General features: G+C 46.3%; 1 protein-coding gene across 2 annotated transcripts in view; it reads left to right on the forward strand.

The window, feature by feature from the left end:
- The window catches only part of SPOCK1 (SPARC (osteonectin), cwcv and kazal like domains proteoglycan 1), a 528,713-nt gene that overhangs the window by 346,899 nt on the left and 164,902 nt on the right, over positions 1–16,912 (forward strand). For both annotated transcript variants that reach the window (XM_082623997.1, XM_082623998.1), the window contains exon 4: positions 16,111–16,225. In XM_082623997.1, the coding sequence (XP_082480123.1) occupies positions 16,111–16,225 (115 nt within the window). The remainder of the gene's footprint in view (positions 1–16,110; positions 16,226–16,912) is intronic.

The following is a 16,912-nucleotide window of genomic DNA, read 5'->3' on the forward strand; positions in this document are numbered from 1 at the left end:
CACATTCCCATGATGCACACAGGGAGCAGCTCCTGAGGGCCGTCATGTTGAGAAGGGTCTGCTCACCCCCATTACTCTGCCCCTTCACAGCAGTGATGGTTCAGTGCATTCACTTTCCAGATGTGGCTGCATTTCTACTAACAAGGACTGTTCAACACCCTGAAACTGCGGTTTCTAACCACAGGGCCTGTGATGTTCTCTACAGACCATGAATCTGTATTGCTTAAGGGTTCTCTGGATGGTAGGAGCACAGCCTGGCTCAGGTATCTCAAGAAGAATATCCAAGACTCACAGAGGCTGCGAGAGGCCGGGTGGGAAAACCCTGGCTTAGAAATTGGAGAGGACTAAGGCAGCACCAGAGGGTCGGGCAGTGGGAACCAAAGACTAATGATCCCCAATGTCTCCTCTGCCCTGGGGCCCCCCTTCACCTTGCTGAGTCATAGGAAGGTCACTGGGATTGAATGAACCAGGGCAGGGGGAGGAAGGATCAGATGGCACCCATCACTCCTGTCTTTTTAGTGGGAAGGAGGCAATTTGAACCACTGTCCCACCTAGCCCGTGCTCAATGGGGAGAGGTGATTCTGTGTAAAGGAAAACAGGATGCTGCTAGGAAGGGGGGATTGAAGGACTCAAGGTAAACATCCATGCTGGGTCCCTTGCATCACAAAAATGTCCATAAAATTCAGAGTGCAGGTTTTAGGCCCCCTGAAGCCTGTCCACAGACCCCTGGTTAATAACCTTTCATCTAAAGGAATTTCTGTTTGGTCATATCATTCCAGACATTAGTGCCCAGGGAATGGGATTTCTGTGGGTTGTGATGTGGAGAGGATGTTAATTGCAGGCCATGCAAATAGCAGAAACTTATACAGGGTGGGAAGCCACATAGAAGATGTCCTTATCTGCCCCTTGGGGATACATCGATGGTGAATGCCCCACCTCAAGGAAAATATCGGGGGGATGAGGCCCCTTGGTTGCTCCCCTGCCAGAGAGTCACCTCTGGGATCTGACAACACTAAGACTGATGTTCAGCACGGTCAAGACTCTAAGAAGAAAAAGCAGAGTAAAGCCCGTTAGGAGGGAAGAAGTCCTCAGGGCGCAGGATTGCTAAATTAATTGCACAGATGCGAAAATTCAAAGGAAGAAAAAACCAAGTCTGTTAAAGCTAAAAAAAAAAAAAAAAAAAAAAAAGTGTCATGTTGTTTTGCCAAATGATGAAGTGCTTTCCAACTAAAGAAGACTAACCCTTCAGGCACACTTCATCCTGATTGTCTTGGGAATTTTTGCTAAGAGAGGGAAGTATAGAATTTGCATTGTGCTGTTGTTCATTTTGTAAAGAAAAGACATGTTCTTATTTATTTATTTATTTTTGGCTGTGTTGGGTCTTCGTTTCTGTGAGAGGGCTTTCTCTAGTTGTGGCAAGTGGGGGCCACTCTTCATCACGGTGCGCGGGCCTCTCACTATCGCGGCCTCTGTTGTTGCGGAGCACAGGCTCCAGACGCGCAGGTTCAGTAATTGTGCCACCAGGGAAGCCCAAGGCATGTTCTTATGAAGCCATGGGTGATGCAAACACTAGTGTCTTCAGGACCAGGCAGGCGAGTCCTGTAGGAGAGAAGGGGAAGGGACCGAGGTGAAAGCGAGTGTAAAGGGGGCACAGAAGATACGGTGGAGAAGGCAGCCATGTGGGAATGCAAGCCCGAGTGGCCAGCTCTTCCACTAAAAAGTAATCCATATCCAACATGTCGCTTCGTTTCTGCAGCAAGACTTGGTGGTCATCCTGCCACCGTCCGTCCCCACTTCTCAGGACGCAAGGCACTTCTGCTTCCCCATGAAGGTACTCCTGAGGTCCCTTATTCTGTGGTTCTGGGAATTTCTCCTGTATCTGTTGAAGCATTGTCATACTCCATCTTGTTAATGCCATTGCCTGACACAGGAGTGAATTCAGTCTGAAATGTTGTCAGCTTGCAATTTTGAAATGAGTTAAAAATCACTGGGCTGCTTCATCAGTCTGAGTTCAAAATCTGGGATTTGGGCTTGGCTTCCAATGAGGGTGACTCATTAGGAGGGAGTGAGATGGTGCAGTGGGGCTGCCTTTGTGACAGCGACTTTGAATTGGCATCAGGGCCCGTGGCCCTTTGACTGGACAGGGCCCACAAAGAGAACAGACAGAGTTTTTGTTTGTCAGAGGAAGGAACACACCAGAGAGATTTGTTGCCCATTTTAAAAAACAATTGGGCATGAAATGGATACTGTTTGGATTACAGAGAAACACATCTTCTCATTAGCTTTTTCAGGATCACAAAAGGCCTGATGGCTGATTTAGCCCCAGCCAGTGGGATCTGGTGCCAGAAAATCTCTGTTACACATTTGCTTAGGGAAGCAGTGTTCAGGACAAAGGGAATCTCTTTCATTTCATCATGTGTCTTCTCGTTTCACTCTGTTCCATGTATTTACGGAGTGCCAGGTATGCATTTCCAGCTTGACCTCACTGAGAGGAGGGGGAGGGGAAACCTTCCAGTGACCTTCCCCACGTTGGCTGCCTGGTTGGTGATGGATGCTGAGTGGAGCGAGCAGGTTTCTGATGCAGTGGGTGGTGAGGGGGGAGGGGGGATGAGGGGTGTGGGCTGGGAAGACCATCACAGGCGGGAGCTGCTGCAGAGAGCAAGACCAGGATGACAGTGGAGGTGGCTCTCTGGAGGTCCCCTGGGAAGTGGAGAATAGAGGCAAGATGACTTCAAGGCTGCACTTGGCTTAAAGATGACCTAGTAGAGAAATCTAGAGAGGAAAATGGGTCCAGTTTGGGCTGGTGCCACTGTAAAGAATGTTTAAGAGGAATCCTGTGGGAAAGAGTTGAAACTAACATGTGTTGATTACTTGCTGAGAGTAATGTTAAGCTTTTGATATGTTGTCTCCTGCAGTCCTCCTAAGCACCATGTGAGGGGGATGTTACCCATCCCCTTTACAGCTCAGAGAGGCTGCATAACTTGCCCAGGGTCACACAGCACCCAAGGAGCTGAACTCATATGTGAAGTGGGATCTTTCTGAAGCCCATAGTTCATGCTCCTTTGACCTTACCGTATCATCCGTATCACACATATTGGTGATTTGCTTGTATGAGCAAAGATGTGTCCAGGAAGCCTGAGATTTGGGTTCTCGGCAGTCTGTTCACCTTTAGCTTGAACAACATGAGCCACAGCCAGTCAAGAGCCCTGCACTGAAGCACAGTCCCTGGCCTGCCATGTCTTGGTGGTCATGAAGATGGATCCAAGTTCCCTGGCTACTTAATCCATCGGGGCTACTCAGGAGCTCTCTTTTGCCTCACTCTTTTAAAATGAGCTGCTTAGCTTTCAGTACTATCTAACGTACCCTCCCTCGCTCTCTTCCTTTTTCCCTTCTTCCCTTCCTTCCTTCTCTTTCTTGCTTTTCCTCTTTGAGAATGTCAGTTCCTTAAGAGCCAAGGGCTTCTCTTGTCTTGCCCATCTCCAAATGCCCAGTGCTTAGGATAGTACTTGGCATGTAAAATGAGTTTCATAAATGTTTGCAGAATTGATGGGCTAAAGTTTTTCCTATGCTAAATACAATCGTGTTTGTCTAGAGGCAGATGCTCCAGGGACACCTCTAGCTCTGAATCTTTGTGACCTAGAAATAAAAGATTTATGGAAAGATACTCCTGGCACAGACAGTTTATTCAGCCTTAACTGAATATATCCCTTGGAGCAGACATAATGTCAGGGGACTTGGGGTTCAGAAATGATGAGCCAGACTTGTCCCTGGCCTCACAGAGTAAGACAAAGGAGTGATTAAGTCCATGGGCTGGGGGCCATTCATGTACTCATTCAGCAACCGTTAGTATCCCCATGATATTCCAGACTGTGTGGAGGTGAGAGGCAAGCAGGAGTGAGGAAGAAAGATATTGTCTGTGGTCTCCTGAGGCTTCTACTAGATTTTTGACAGACTTAAGAGTCACATCCCATCTTTGCCACTTACTAGTTGCATGACCTTAGGCAAGTTCTGATATTTTTTTCTCATCAGGTGGAGAAAATACTGGCCTTATAAGGTAATTGTAAGAATGGAAGGGTTCTTTGTATTGGATGTTGCAGTCTAGACTCCAGAGGCATGAAAGAACACCAGGTGTTTGAGGGCTTATGAGTTGTCTGCTGTAACTGAGGGCAGGGTCAATACTGGAGGAAGAGGAGAGAATGGGCAGGGAATGGGAACTAAATTTTGGAAAGGAAGTTTGAGGCCAGACTGTGGAAGAGAGAGTCATGAAGCTCTTTCTTAAAAAAATTTTTTTTAAATTTAGAATCCATAACTTTAACAAAAACAAGAACATCAATTCCCCTCCTTTAGTGGGGGGAAAAAAACCCAAAAAACTTTGCAGCCACTACAGTATCTAAAGATGATTGCCTCCCTACTCTGTCTTACCTGCTGGGTACCCAGTATTTATTGCTAAAGAATGAAAATGAAAGATTTTACTCCTTGTGTTTATTCCACATTTGTCTTAGGGAAACCTCATAGGTACTTGCCCATAATTTATTGTTGTATCTGTCTTCCATGTGCAGTTTAGACCTGATTTATATTTTATATTAGCACTACCAGCCTTAGCTTAGAGTAATGCAAGGGGGGTGAGGAATTGGCCCTTGAGTGGCACATTGGTGAAGAGACAGGAAGGAAAGAGAGACAGTTGTGAGCAAGGTTGGAACTGTGAATTGCTCAGCTTATTTGGATGCATGTGGAAAACTGTATTTCGAAATGATTGAACAGTGTGGGACACAAAAACCAGAGGAACAAGAATACACAAGATTTAAATGATACGGCACTCACTAAAACCTACGGTGGGAGATGCAAGCATTCTCCTCTCAGCTTGAGGGGGTTTCTAATAGCTTAGAAGGTGCTCCAAGAAACCTCAGCTCTGGTCAGCGCTAACTTTGTCATGATTGCATCAATGTTAACAGTTAAGGAATGGAATTTAATAACCTTGGGAACCATCCCAAGAAAGCAGAAATGAATCTGCCCTCATTGGAGAAAGAAAGGATTTGGAAATGAATAGTCTCCGATTACCCATTTTTAAATCCGGAGCCAAGAGTTTCTGAAAACAGTGGGAGGGATGAAAGTAATAACAGCTTTAATTTTGATAATTATACCTGGAGAGCCCCAAATGCTTTGTAGCTCATTTATAAACCTCACCCAATGCTTGACACATTGAAAACTCTCAAAAAAGCTTTGGATTTTGCAGGTTTAGTTCTCTAAAAATCCTTGGGGCCTTTCCCCAGTGGGACTGGGAGCCCTGGGACAGATGGCATTGGGCGAGGAGGGGGTCTGTTCTAGGGGGCATGGGATACGTTTTTGATTGACCAGCTTCAACTGGAGCGGCTTTCTGGTCTTTGCAAGAATGAACAATTTGCTTATGAAGGTTCTTTGTATGTACTTATACTGCTATTGATTTGTCATCTTAGATGTCACTACCCTGGAGAGCTCTCTGCTTCATCCTAGGACCCTTTAAACTCGGTAAACCCTTTAAACACTTCTCAAACTTTTCTACTAAAACACCCCTCAGGGCACGTGAGAGCAAATACCTACTCTGAGGTTTAGGGGGCAGAATCCACTGTGAGCCCATATATTTTTGAAGGCTGTTTGATCCAAGTTTATGTGAATTTTGCATCTTATTCCATAGTAGACCAGTGACTGACTTAATAATAAAAAAATGTTTAAAATTATCTACCATCTGGTAACGTAGATGTTGCAGGCAGAGTCACTGTGAATGTGCATCCTCCTTGGCCCACCACAGTCTGAGAAGCAAGGACTAGATTAGATTGTGGAAAACAGGGAAAGGAGACCAGGCTGTGATAGATACATATGGTGTGTGACTGCCGGTTTCCCCACCTTCCACTGATTTTTAGACTTGTCGGGGGTGTCCAGTGAATGAACACCATGTTACTTAACTAGAGCTCTGCACCGAGGTTCTGCCCCTCAGAATGATGCCACACTACGCAAGGCTCTGAGAGGTCACCTGAGCATCTTGATCTCCAAGCTGGGACAGGCTTTCCCTGCAGACTTTACTGTTCTGGTTTCAGTTAACACCTGTTCCTGCCAGCCTTTCTAGGGCAAGGCAGAAAGAGGCCAGGTGGACATCCTCTGACTGAGGATCGGAAAACACCAGCTTTGTCCACCAAACCTGCCTGGATGAACCTTGCTGCCCATTTATCCCCAGCATACCACATGTTACCAACCTTCCTGGACTCAAGCCCTTGGCTGCTGGGATCAACAGTGTCTGCCAGATTCTCTCTCCTTAATTATTCCCTCTTTTTCTAGCCTTTTACCAGTGGCACTTGAATGTAGACCCTTAGGATACCTTAACACTCAAAATCCTTGACTCTCCAGTAGAGACTTTTCAAAGCCCAAAGACCTTCTCTTGAAAAAGAGAGAGAGAAAAAAAAAAAAAAGGGTATGACCATGTAGGTTGTACTCTTGGTGAACATAATTTAGGGGAAGGAAAGGTTTTTATTCTTCATTTCTAGACCTTACAATCTCTGAGATGAGACAAAGCAGAGCACAGCCCTACTAGAGATATATGAATGCCTTAGTTGTCATACGCTGGCTTCAGCAGTGTTGAAGATCTGGTTAATCAGCAAAAGTGTTCTGGGTAAACTGGGCCCTGAGCTTGATGTTCAAAAAGAAATTTTAATGTTTTTTCCTGTGGAGATGAGTCTAATATTTGGGGTTGGAAAGGCTGAACAGCATCATAGCTCCAGGATCTTGAGTCTCTGAAATACCTGGGGTCACTTGCCCTTGGTGTACATCCCCTTTCTTTATCTGAAGAGCTGGTAAGAGTGGTGAGGATGATAACATGCACCACATTCCAGGCCCTGTGCTCAGCACCTTTCTGCGTTATCTTGTCAGATCCTCATGACACCCCAGGGAGGTAGATTTGTTGGTCTGCAGCTGAATCCTAAAGAGGTGAGTGACCCGTCAAGATCACATCAGCAGGAAGTAGCCAGCTGTGTCTCTCCTCTCAAACTGACTCCTCTCTGATCCAAACCCTTGGGCAATCTTCTAGGTGCACTCATTTTTATCTTTTTGGAAATTAGTGGACTTTCTGAATTTCCACATTCTTACATGGTCAACTACTACGGCTGCAGAATAATGGCAGAATCATGCTCATTAGCACCAAAGGAGTTAGTTCTCTGAGGAAAGCTATGTGTTTTATAGGAATTTTAATTGCTTTGAAGTGAGGCGCAGGTATAAAAGATAGACTTTATGAGCTATAGCACTCTTTTAAGTACACTTTTTCCTGGAAATATTTGATTTTTATTGTGCTTTTTGTATCCTCTTATTTTTCCTAGGTTATGGAACTGGTCTTAAGTAATTCTGTCTTCTTTGTTCATAAATGTCTTATGAATAATTTCTGTCAATTACAATGAAATAGAACCCAAGTGCTTCAACTATTACAACATTTTAATAAATTCTGGCCATTTTGGTGGATGAGAAGGTTAAGACTTCTCTGTGCGTGGTGTCTTGTCCCTCTACTGAGAGTTGTGACTATTCTCAGGTCCCATTGATCATGCTGCCTGGTCCTGTCCCATGTCACCGCCAGCCATCCTGCGTTTCCCCAGTGACATGGACCATATAGATGCTTCACAAAACCCACTCACAGAAGGAACGATGAGGTTCACTTGTTCCATGTTGTTTCTTATGTCAGAGAGAGAGAGTGTTAAGGTCACTGGACATCAGCATTGCCTTGGAAAGAAACTTTGACTTTTGTATTCATTATAAAAATCGTATAAGTTTATTTACACATCCAAGCAGTTAGCTTTGACTTCAGTTGGTACAATGTTTTCTTCACAGTTAGAAGTTCTCTTAGGGATCCTATGGGTGACATGATTCTTGGGGGAGGTGGACAGAGGGGTTCCACATGCTGCCGCTTGGCACTGTAGTCATGACTTTTACCCCCATCATAAGCTGCTTTTGTGAGTGGTGTAGTGGCTCCAAGTATCATCTCTGGTGTGAGACTCACCTAGATTGAAATCCAGACTTAGCAACTGTGTGACCACAGACAAGTTACTTAACATCTCTGTGCCAATTTCCTTATTAGTAAATTCATATTAAACTGATCTGTATATCAGTTACCTCAGTGGTGAATTAGAATAATAGTACATTATTCTACAGGTTGGTGGATGTCACTGTCTCATCAGCCCCCTGACGAGGTGATGCTTTATGTAATAAAATGCTCTTTTCTTCCCTTTTTTCCACTTAATTCTTCTCCTCTCCTCTCCTTTTTCTTCCTCTCCTCCATCCCACTTTTGAAGGGAAATCAGTTTCTTGGTGAAAACGCAGAATGAGCGTCCTTGCTTTCACCATCCCAGAGCAGCTGGGGGAACGGGAGAAGGTGTGGGATGAGAGCTTTGAGAAAGAGCATTGACTGGCCAGGCTAATAACATTTTGTGGCCTGTGATATTATGGTGCCTATTTTCACAGCTGCCCTAGTAGACCCCTCTGAACACGTTCGTTTCTAATGATCAGGATGTGTAAATTAGCCATGTGGGACTTATTGGTGGTTGCTCATAATGTCTCGTTTTGCACATGAGCAGGGGATTAAAGCTCTTTCCTGCCACTGCTATTACTTTTAGCCCAGCATAGGGCATCCTTAACTCTTACATCTCAGAGGCAGAAGTGCCATACTCTCACAAGGCTGGACACTTGCTCTTGCCTCCAGCGATGGTCATGACTTGTCATTGTCTCCCTGCTGTAGAGATTCTCCAGGAAGCAGGAGACTCTGCCTTTTGTGGGTGATGTTTCTAGACTCCTCAGTGACAGGCTGCAGTGGTGGTGGCCCACAGCCATAGGGCATCTGAATTGATTCACAGCTTGTTGCAGGGATGGCCCCAGGAGATAGAGGACATTCAGGAGGATATCCTCTGTGTGAATGGGTGGAGGTTGGGGCTGGTACTTCTTTTCAAGGGAAGCACGATAGGAAAGGGAAAGGACATCTCCTTTGGATGTAGACAGACCTGGTTTTGAGTACTGGCTTTGCCATTTATTAGCCGTGTATTGTCAGAAAGTTACTTATCTTTTTCAAATCAATTTTCTCATCGTTACCTTCCTTTTTCACTTAATGCACCATAAACATCTACCTATGTTAATACCTATAAACCTACTTCTTCCTTTATAGTAGCTGGACAATATCTCATAAATGGATGTCTTGTAATTAAGGTAACCATTTCCCTGTAGATGGTGTGATGGAATGAATGCTTCTGTTGAAGCCATAATCCTCACTATGGCTGTTTCTGGAGATGGAGCCTTTAAGGAAGTAATTAAGGTTAAGTGAGGTCTTAAGGGTGGGACCCTGATACAATAGGATAGGTATCCTTATAAGAAGAGGCGTCAGAGAGCTTAGTCACTCTTTGAGTATACCTAGAGAAACCCATGTGAAGACACAGAAGGTGGTCATCTGTAAGCCAAGAAGAGAGCACTCACCGGAAACTGACCATACTGGCACCCTGATCTCAGCCTTCCAGCCTCCAGAACTGTGAGAAGATAGGTTTCTGTTATTCAAGCCACCCAATCTCTGGTATTTTGTGGCAGTCTGAGCAGATGGATATAGATGAACCCTCAAGTTGTTTATAATTTCCCCTTATTGTAGATCGTTAAGATACATGTTTTTGCTTAACACATTCACCTGCTAGGTCGTAGGCTGTTTCTTTTTTCCATTCTTTCCATTTATTATTAAAATTTTCATATATATAAAAAAGTTGAGGGAACGATATAATAAATACCTGTCTACCTATGTTTAACAGTTATTATCATTTAAGGACATGGTTGAAAAATTGCCCTCCAAAAGGGCTCTTCATAGTTTATACCACCCCCTGCAAACACACACACACACACACACACACACACACACACACACACACACACACACACACACACACACACACACAAGAGAGAGAGGATGCTTTTAGTTTTAACAGAAAGAAATGAGTCTTCAGACCCCTTGGTTTGAAGGGGGAAGAAAAGGTGTCTTCCCAGGAGGGTATTTTTGGTCAGATGCATCTTTTTATTCTCTTCCCTTTGTCCTTGTCTGTGCTATGTGCCCACCCACTCCCATCTCCCAGTCCTTGGACACACACATTCAGCCTTCTATATCACTCACCTGTCTGTCCTATTTAGATGCATGGCCAATAGGCCCCTTTGTTTGGCCTCAGAGAACGTGGCCAACCCCTTGATTTGAAAGCTGAGATCAGTGATGGAAGCTTTCCAAGCTGCCATTCTTCTATGGTTCCAGCAAAATCCTTTGGGTGGAATCTTCTGTTTTGTATTCTGTGAGGCTCTGTAGTCAGCTAGTAAACAAGCCCCTCTGGAGGGGGTGGGGGGGGCAAGATACATGCACGGGTTACCATGGGGACAGACAAGCTGTAATAAATGTTTGGGGTCTTAGCTTGACAAGGTTTTAGCAGTTTGGAGTAATTTCTTTGTCAGCCTTCCATTAAGTCACTACTAATGAATCACTGGGAGCGTTTTTGCTCTTCAGATGAACTTCACATGAGCACGATTCGGGCAGAGAGCAACCTTAAAAGGAAGAAGGAGACAACAAACAGTCATTAATTTGTCAACTCTTTGAAAACTGAGGGACCTTTTGTCAGAGGAAGTTTCCACAAGTCACAGGAGTGGACCACAAGTTCACATGGTGTTTTTGGATTAAATCTTTGCTTCTTGGTCTCACCAGGTAGCTTAATATCCCCAGGGAAAGGGGTCACAGAGGTTCCTCAAAGGAGGAAAGGGGGCACTAAGAGTTGACCACTGGGCCCTCCACTTGACACCCCCTCTCATTTGGAGTGTACGAGTGGTGTAGAGTTTGTCTGTTCTTATCAAAGGACCAGTTTCCATGTAAACTGTGCATAAAAGGTTCTCTCTTCCTACCCCCTCTCCACCACCTTCAGCATGGGAGGGTGTGCCATATTTGTCAGCACTGTGGAACTTGGTGGCCACGCCCCCCTCCCCGGAGTCCTCACTGTGGTTTCAAGGCCCCCCACGATGACGCTGCCACTCTCTGCAGTCGTGTCTCATACCACCCCTGCCCCAGCCTGGTGCCAGCCTGATGAAATGTTGCCAGTCCCCAGACTTGTCACAATTTCTCTTACATCTGGAATGGGAGCTTCTTTTTACATAGAATGTTCTTCCTCATCCTATTACCTGGGTTAAACCCACTTTTCCATAGATAGCAGTCTGTCCAGGAAGTCTCACCTAACCCTCTGAAAGGCTGGATGAGGTACCTCCCCCATCTCCCATAACATACAGAACTTACCCTCATATTGCGTGTCTCCTCTGTTGAGCTGTGAGCTTCTGGAGGGCAGGAATGACATCTCGTTCACTCTAGAAGTGCCAGCCTCCAGCCTGAAAAAATTGGCCTGCACAGAACTGATGCTCTGCAAATATTAATGGAATAAACCCAAGCATATGTCACACCCCCAGGTGACTCTCAGGGACCCTTTGGTCAGCCCACAAAATGGAACATTCTCTCATCTTAGCATCTCTGAGGTGGTACCCTGCTCTACTGTTTCAGGTATTATGACTGTTTGACGGTGAGCTTGTAGGATGTGCCCAAAGACAGCAAAAAGTCTTGATTCAGAATTTTCAAATCGACGTATCTAATTAAAAATTAACTCATACTGAAAAACAAGTTCAGAAACAATTACGATAATTAAAATATCACTACCTTAATTGAGACCAAGCAGTGAGCTTAAAAAATAAAATTACTTTCAAAAAAAGCTTACATGAAGCCTGTAATTAACTGGCTTTTGAATTTGATGTTTTTCAGCTTGACAAATTTCTGTTTAATTCATTCTTGGTTTTTTTTTCCCTTTGAAAAAAGTTTTTGTAAAAATTTTTGAAAAAATTAATTGGACATGTATCCTATGCCAGTTGACACTTGATTGGTTTTTGTATGTGGGCAGGAAAGATGAAATTAACCTCCCGTGGGTATCTGCTCTGCGTTAGGCATAGTCTCTTGTTCTTTTTTTGTTTCGTTTTGTTTTTTGCGGTACGCGGGCCTCGCACTGTTGTGGCCTCTCCCGTTGCGGAGCACAGGCTCCGGACGTGCAGGCTCAGCGGCCATGGCTCACGGGCCCAGCTGCTCCGCGGCATGTGGGATCTTCCTGGACCGGGGCACGAACCCGTGTCCCCTGCATCGGCAGGCGGACTCTCAACCACTGCGCCACCAGGGAAGCCCTAGTCTCTTGTTTGAGTCCACATGAGTCCTGCAGGTATTATGGTAGAAGAGGTAGAGGGGACGCAGGGCTTCGGCATCTTGTGGGGAGTGATGCCTCCTATCATCAGGCATGTGCTGGGGAAGAGAGGAACTTGGAGCGCAGTTTCCAGAAATCATTAGCACCTTGACAAGGAAGCTTCTACCCCTGGTAAGGGTTATCATGAACTCTTAGCCCTCTCTCCCTACCTCCTCACCTGCACAATTTCCCTGCACCTTATTAAAGGGCCTCTCAAATGCCACTTATTATTCTGATCGCCTATCATTTCCTCTAGAAAGTGGAGCCGCACAGCCCTGCCCAGTACAGGTGTGGGTGCCTTTCAGTCACGGCGAGCCTCGGGGCTGCTGGGAGAAGTGTATTGGACAGGCAGCATTTACATGGAAGTGGCACGCTCCTTTACCATCCTCATCCCCTTTCAATTCCAGTACTGCTGTTTTTCAAAAACAAGATGCGTCCTGGTGATTAAATAAACGCTGACAGCTTGATTTGTTAGTTTTGTTGTGCTATGAAGTTCATTTACTCTAAATAATTCCCATACATGTTTGAAGTATTCAGACCCTGGTAATTAATTTTTAGCAGACTTGATTTCTATATGCAAATTGTTAAGTAAGTATGTGTATGAAGTTAAATAGCTGATGATTTTTATTTATTAGTATTTATGGTTGGAGTTTTTTTTTTGTTTGTTTTTTTAAGAAACGTTAGCCTTAAGAATTGGAGGAGGGAGATCTATAGTATTAGCCTAATGGTAGGGTGACCAATGTAGCAAGGTTGCAGAAAAAAAATTGACAGCCACTGGTCTGGTGACTCCTTTGGGGGGTTGCTGCATCCAGAGGGGGTGGGCAGAGGGCACAATTGCCCAGGGTTGGCATCCCCACCTTCCGGGGAGCACTGGGGCCGTGTATGGCGCATTGGGGCATCCTGTGTGGCCCAGCCAGCCAGACCCCCTGGCTTCCCTTTACTTTTACTCCTTAAGTCTCAGCCTGCCCTGAAGGCCTCTCAGGAACATGGCACATCTGGGCTCAATACTTGGTGTAAGGTGGGACCCCACATCCACCTTTTAAAGGAGACTCTAGGTGATTTTCATGCCGCTTGTGTATTGTGGTGAGGAGTTTGGGTTCTGGACTCAACCGACCAGGTGTCACATACCATCCGCCCCTCTCATCTTCTTTGTACAATGGGCACAGGAATGGCAGCCGCCGCCTTGGGTGTTTGTGAGAATTAAGTGCGGTAATCCAGTTAGAGGGCTTCGTTCACTGCCTGCATGTCAAAAGCACTGGATCTGTGTAAGCTATTGTTCTGGTTATTTTGGAGGCTTACTATTCACTCTGGGAACAAAATCCAGGCACACAACAAATAACAAACACCTATGAGGTGCTTCACATGTTTCAGGTCTGTTCTCAGCACTTACAATGATGAATTCATTTCATCCTCTTGATAACCAAAAGTGATAGTAGGGACTGCTATTATCCCATTTCACAGAAGAGAAAATTGAGGTATAGAAGGTCAGGAAGCAGTGAAGGCCGACTTCACCTTGATCACTGGGCCTAGAGTCTGTGCTCCTCCCTGCTGTGCTTAGCTGACTTACTCTCCTTGAGATTGCGCTGCCCCTTGAGGCCATCTGGCTCCCAGTATGGACATTGCATGTCTGTGAAGTTGGCTGCAAAAGCAAAAAGAAGCTCAAATTCGGCAATAAATCTTGTCATGTGTGTCCTGCAGATTTTGAGACCCTAGGCCAGCCTGGTGTTTGCCATCTCTGAGATCCACTCCAGTGAAAATCCCAAGCATTCTATGGTGCTTGACACCTGTCAGGAAATGCCTCACTTGGTACCTGTGGCCTGGGCTGCCAGGGGCCTGGTCCCCAAGTTTCTTCAGATCCCTAAGTGTCTGTCTTCATCCTGTGGTGGCCAGAAGTGTGAGAAGGGGCAGTGAAGGGCCAGCATGGTCATCCTCAGCAGCCATCTGATTGCCATTCATTGTTAGCTCGGTGCTGCTTGAGTCCTGGAAAGCAAGTCACAGCTGGCTGGACTGCTGCCCTGGGGTGAAGGTGGAGGGCAAAGCACAAGGAGAAGGCCACTGGCCTGAGACGCACCAGCCTCCTGGCTTCTCGTGAGGACGTCTCAGGAGGCAAGAAAGCTCCACCTGGGACCAGGAAGTTCCTGCTGCAAGTTTCTAGAAGGCCCAGCCTCGGAGGGCTCTGAGGGCAGACACAGGCCCCCAGCCACTCACTTCCCAGAGGCGAAGCCCTTAGCTTAGGAGCTCGGAGTGAGCGCCCTGTCCCTGGGGCTTTAGCCTCTCTCTCTTGCAGCCCGTCTCCTGCTGCTAAGCACCAGGCAGCCGGGCACATCCGCTGGGGAGTAGGCTCTGCCAGGTGACTCCCCTGGGACAATGACCTGGGTCTCGTTGCTCACCTGACCGGCCTGAGAATACACCCTGGTTTCTGTTTGCAGAGGCTGAAGCTGCTTCAGCGGAGGGAGCCGCCCTGAGCGGTTCAAGCCCCAGAAAGAAATACCTTTGGGTGTAGTGTGTTCAGGTCCCTTGAGGAATTCCCAGCAGCCGTGGGAAGAAAACGGCATTGCGATTCTGGGCCTGGGCGGTTTGACAGGAATCCTGACTTCCTCTAAGTGCAGGGGGATCATGATCGCTGAGGGGCCCAGGGTTTGATGGGAGTCCTCCCATTTCATGTAGCAGTTTTCCTGTCCCTGCTTGGGACGCTGATTTGTTTAACTGAATGTTTGTGTGGGGAGCATGACCTCACCTGGCTGTGGAGAGCGGTTATGACAGCCTGACCACCTGATAGGCTTTAGAACGCAGAGCTGGGAGATGGCACCGTTGCTTTTGTTTTGCAGAGGATTTCCTGTGGCCTCTTGTCTACGCTGATGAGCGTGTACACCTCAGCCTGTGGAGTGTTGCTTAGCCAGGGGCCCGCTGCCCTGCCTGTTCTAGGAAATGCTGTAGGGTATGATCTGCTGGCTTTGGAGACCCTTCTCCAGTGACTTGGTCGAATCAACCCCCGCCCTCATTATTCCCACCCACAAAGCCCACTTTCTAGTCAGACTGAATATCTTAGGATTGCCCAGCCATGCCTCTCTACCTTGGAGTGTGCTGGCCGCCCTGCCTAGATTGCCTTTTCTACCTTTGCTTTCTAAAATCCTGCCCATCCCTTAAGATCCAATTCACATATTAATGCCTCATTAATTCTTGCCCCAGAAATTGATCTCTCTTTTTTCTCTCAACCTCTGTTATTTTATATGCCTGTCATGGCCCTTATCTAATTCTCCCTTGCACAATAAATATTTATGTGTCAGCTTTTCACCCCACCCATTTATATCATAAGTTTCTGTGGCTCAAAACGGTCTTGTACATCCTGAAGTTCTTCACAAAACTTAAAATAGGCTTCTTTGTGCTCACAGTCCGTGTTGATGGAACTGAAGCCAAAAAACTCTGTCCTCTGGGACTTTCTATTATAGGAAATAAGTAAAATTGGGCACAAAGTCATAAAAAGCAATAGCAGACAAATAACCAAAGAGGGAAATGTAGCTTCTGGTCCTCTGAACACACAAGATTCTAAAGGATTTTTAAAAGTAATTCCTGGCCAATATGAAGATACTGAAACTCCCCAAAGCACAAAAGAATCACTCTCCTGATGTTGAAGAAAACGACGTGGAATAGACACAGAATCCCCCACCCCACCCGCTGTGGGTTTTCATTCCAGTCCCCTAGCCAGCCTAAGTAAACAGTGCAGGGTGCAAACACATGGTCTGTTTATTTCCCTCTTGTTTATTTGAGCAGAAATAGAAACTAAATTTCCCTGGGGGTCCTAACTCCTCTTTTCATGTTCTTTTTGCCTCAGCTCTGGACCCATCCAAAGACCCCTGCCTAAAGGTGAAATGCAGCCCTCACAAGGTGTGTGTGACCCAGGACTACCAGACTGCCCTGTGTGTCAGCCGCAAGCACCTGCTCCCCAGGTAAGCCGCAGGCTGTGAGGTACTCTCCAGCCAGCAGATCTGGGGTAACTGATCTCTGACTGGGGGACAAGGGAGAGAGGGGGAGCAGGTGTCTGTATCTGTGTCTTCTATGGTATGTGGTGTAAGAACTCTTGCTGTGGTATGAATCTCAGTTCTCAAACACATATTTGCAAAGAGAGTTAATATCTTAATTTCCTTTGAATCAACTTTATTTGACTCTGAGTCCTCGTCTGAGCAGATGAACAGAAAATCCCTTCCTGGTGATTATGGCGGCCCTTCCTCCTCCTGGGGTGACCTCAGGATCCAGGAAGCTTCTAGCTAAGAAAGCAGGGGCTGTACCTTTAGTCTTCTGGTTGCCACTGACATCCTCCCTATGATAATCCTTGGAGGTCCCTTGAGGTTGGCGGGGCTGGGGGTTGTCCGCTTCCATGCTCCACGGGGCGTGGGTGTCTTTGCCAGAGGCCGAGAGAACTGCTGTGGGGTCGTGCTGCTTCAGGACGGCTAGTCCACCATTCCTTCCCAGAGTGTGTCTTTCTATTTCTCCAGCCCAGGGGAAGTCTCTCCCCTCCTCTTCAGGGTTGTTAAAGCCTTTGTCCCTTACTCCCCACCCATTCCCAGCATTCAGTGGGCTTAGGCTTTTACAGATGACAGAAGGAGCCTTGGAATTCAGGCTACATCTGCCTTCAG

This window comes from Mesoplodon mirus (genome assembly GCF_964341445.2).
Source record: "Mesoplodon mirus genome assembly, chromosome: 5".
Classification (NCBI taxonomy): domain Eukaryota; kingdom Metazoa; phylum Chordata; class Mammalia; order Artiodactyla; family Ziphiidae; genus Mesoplodon; species Mesoplodon mirus.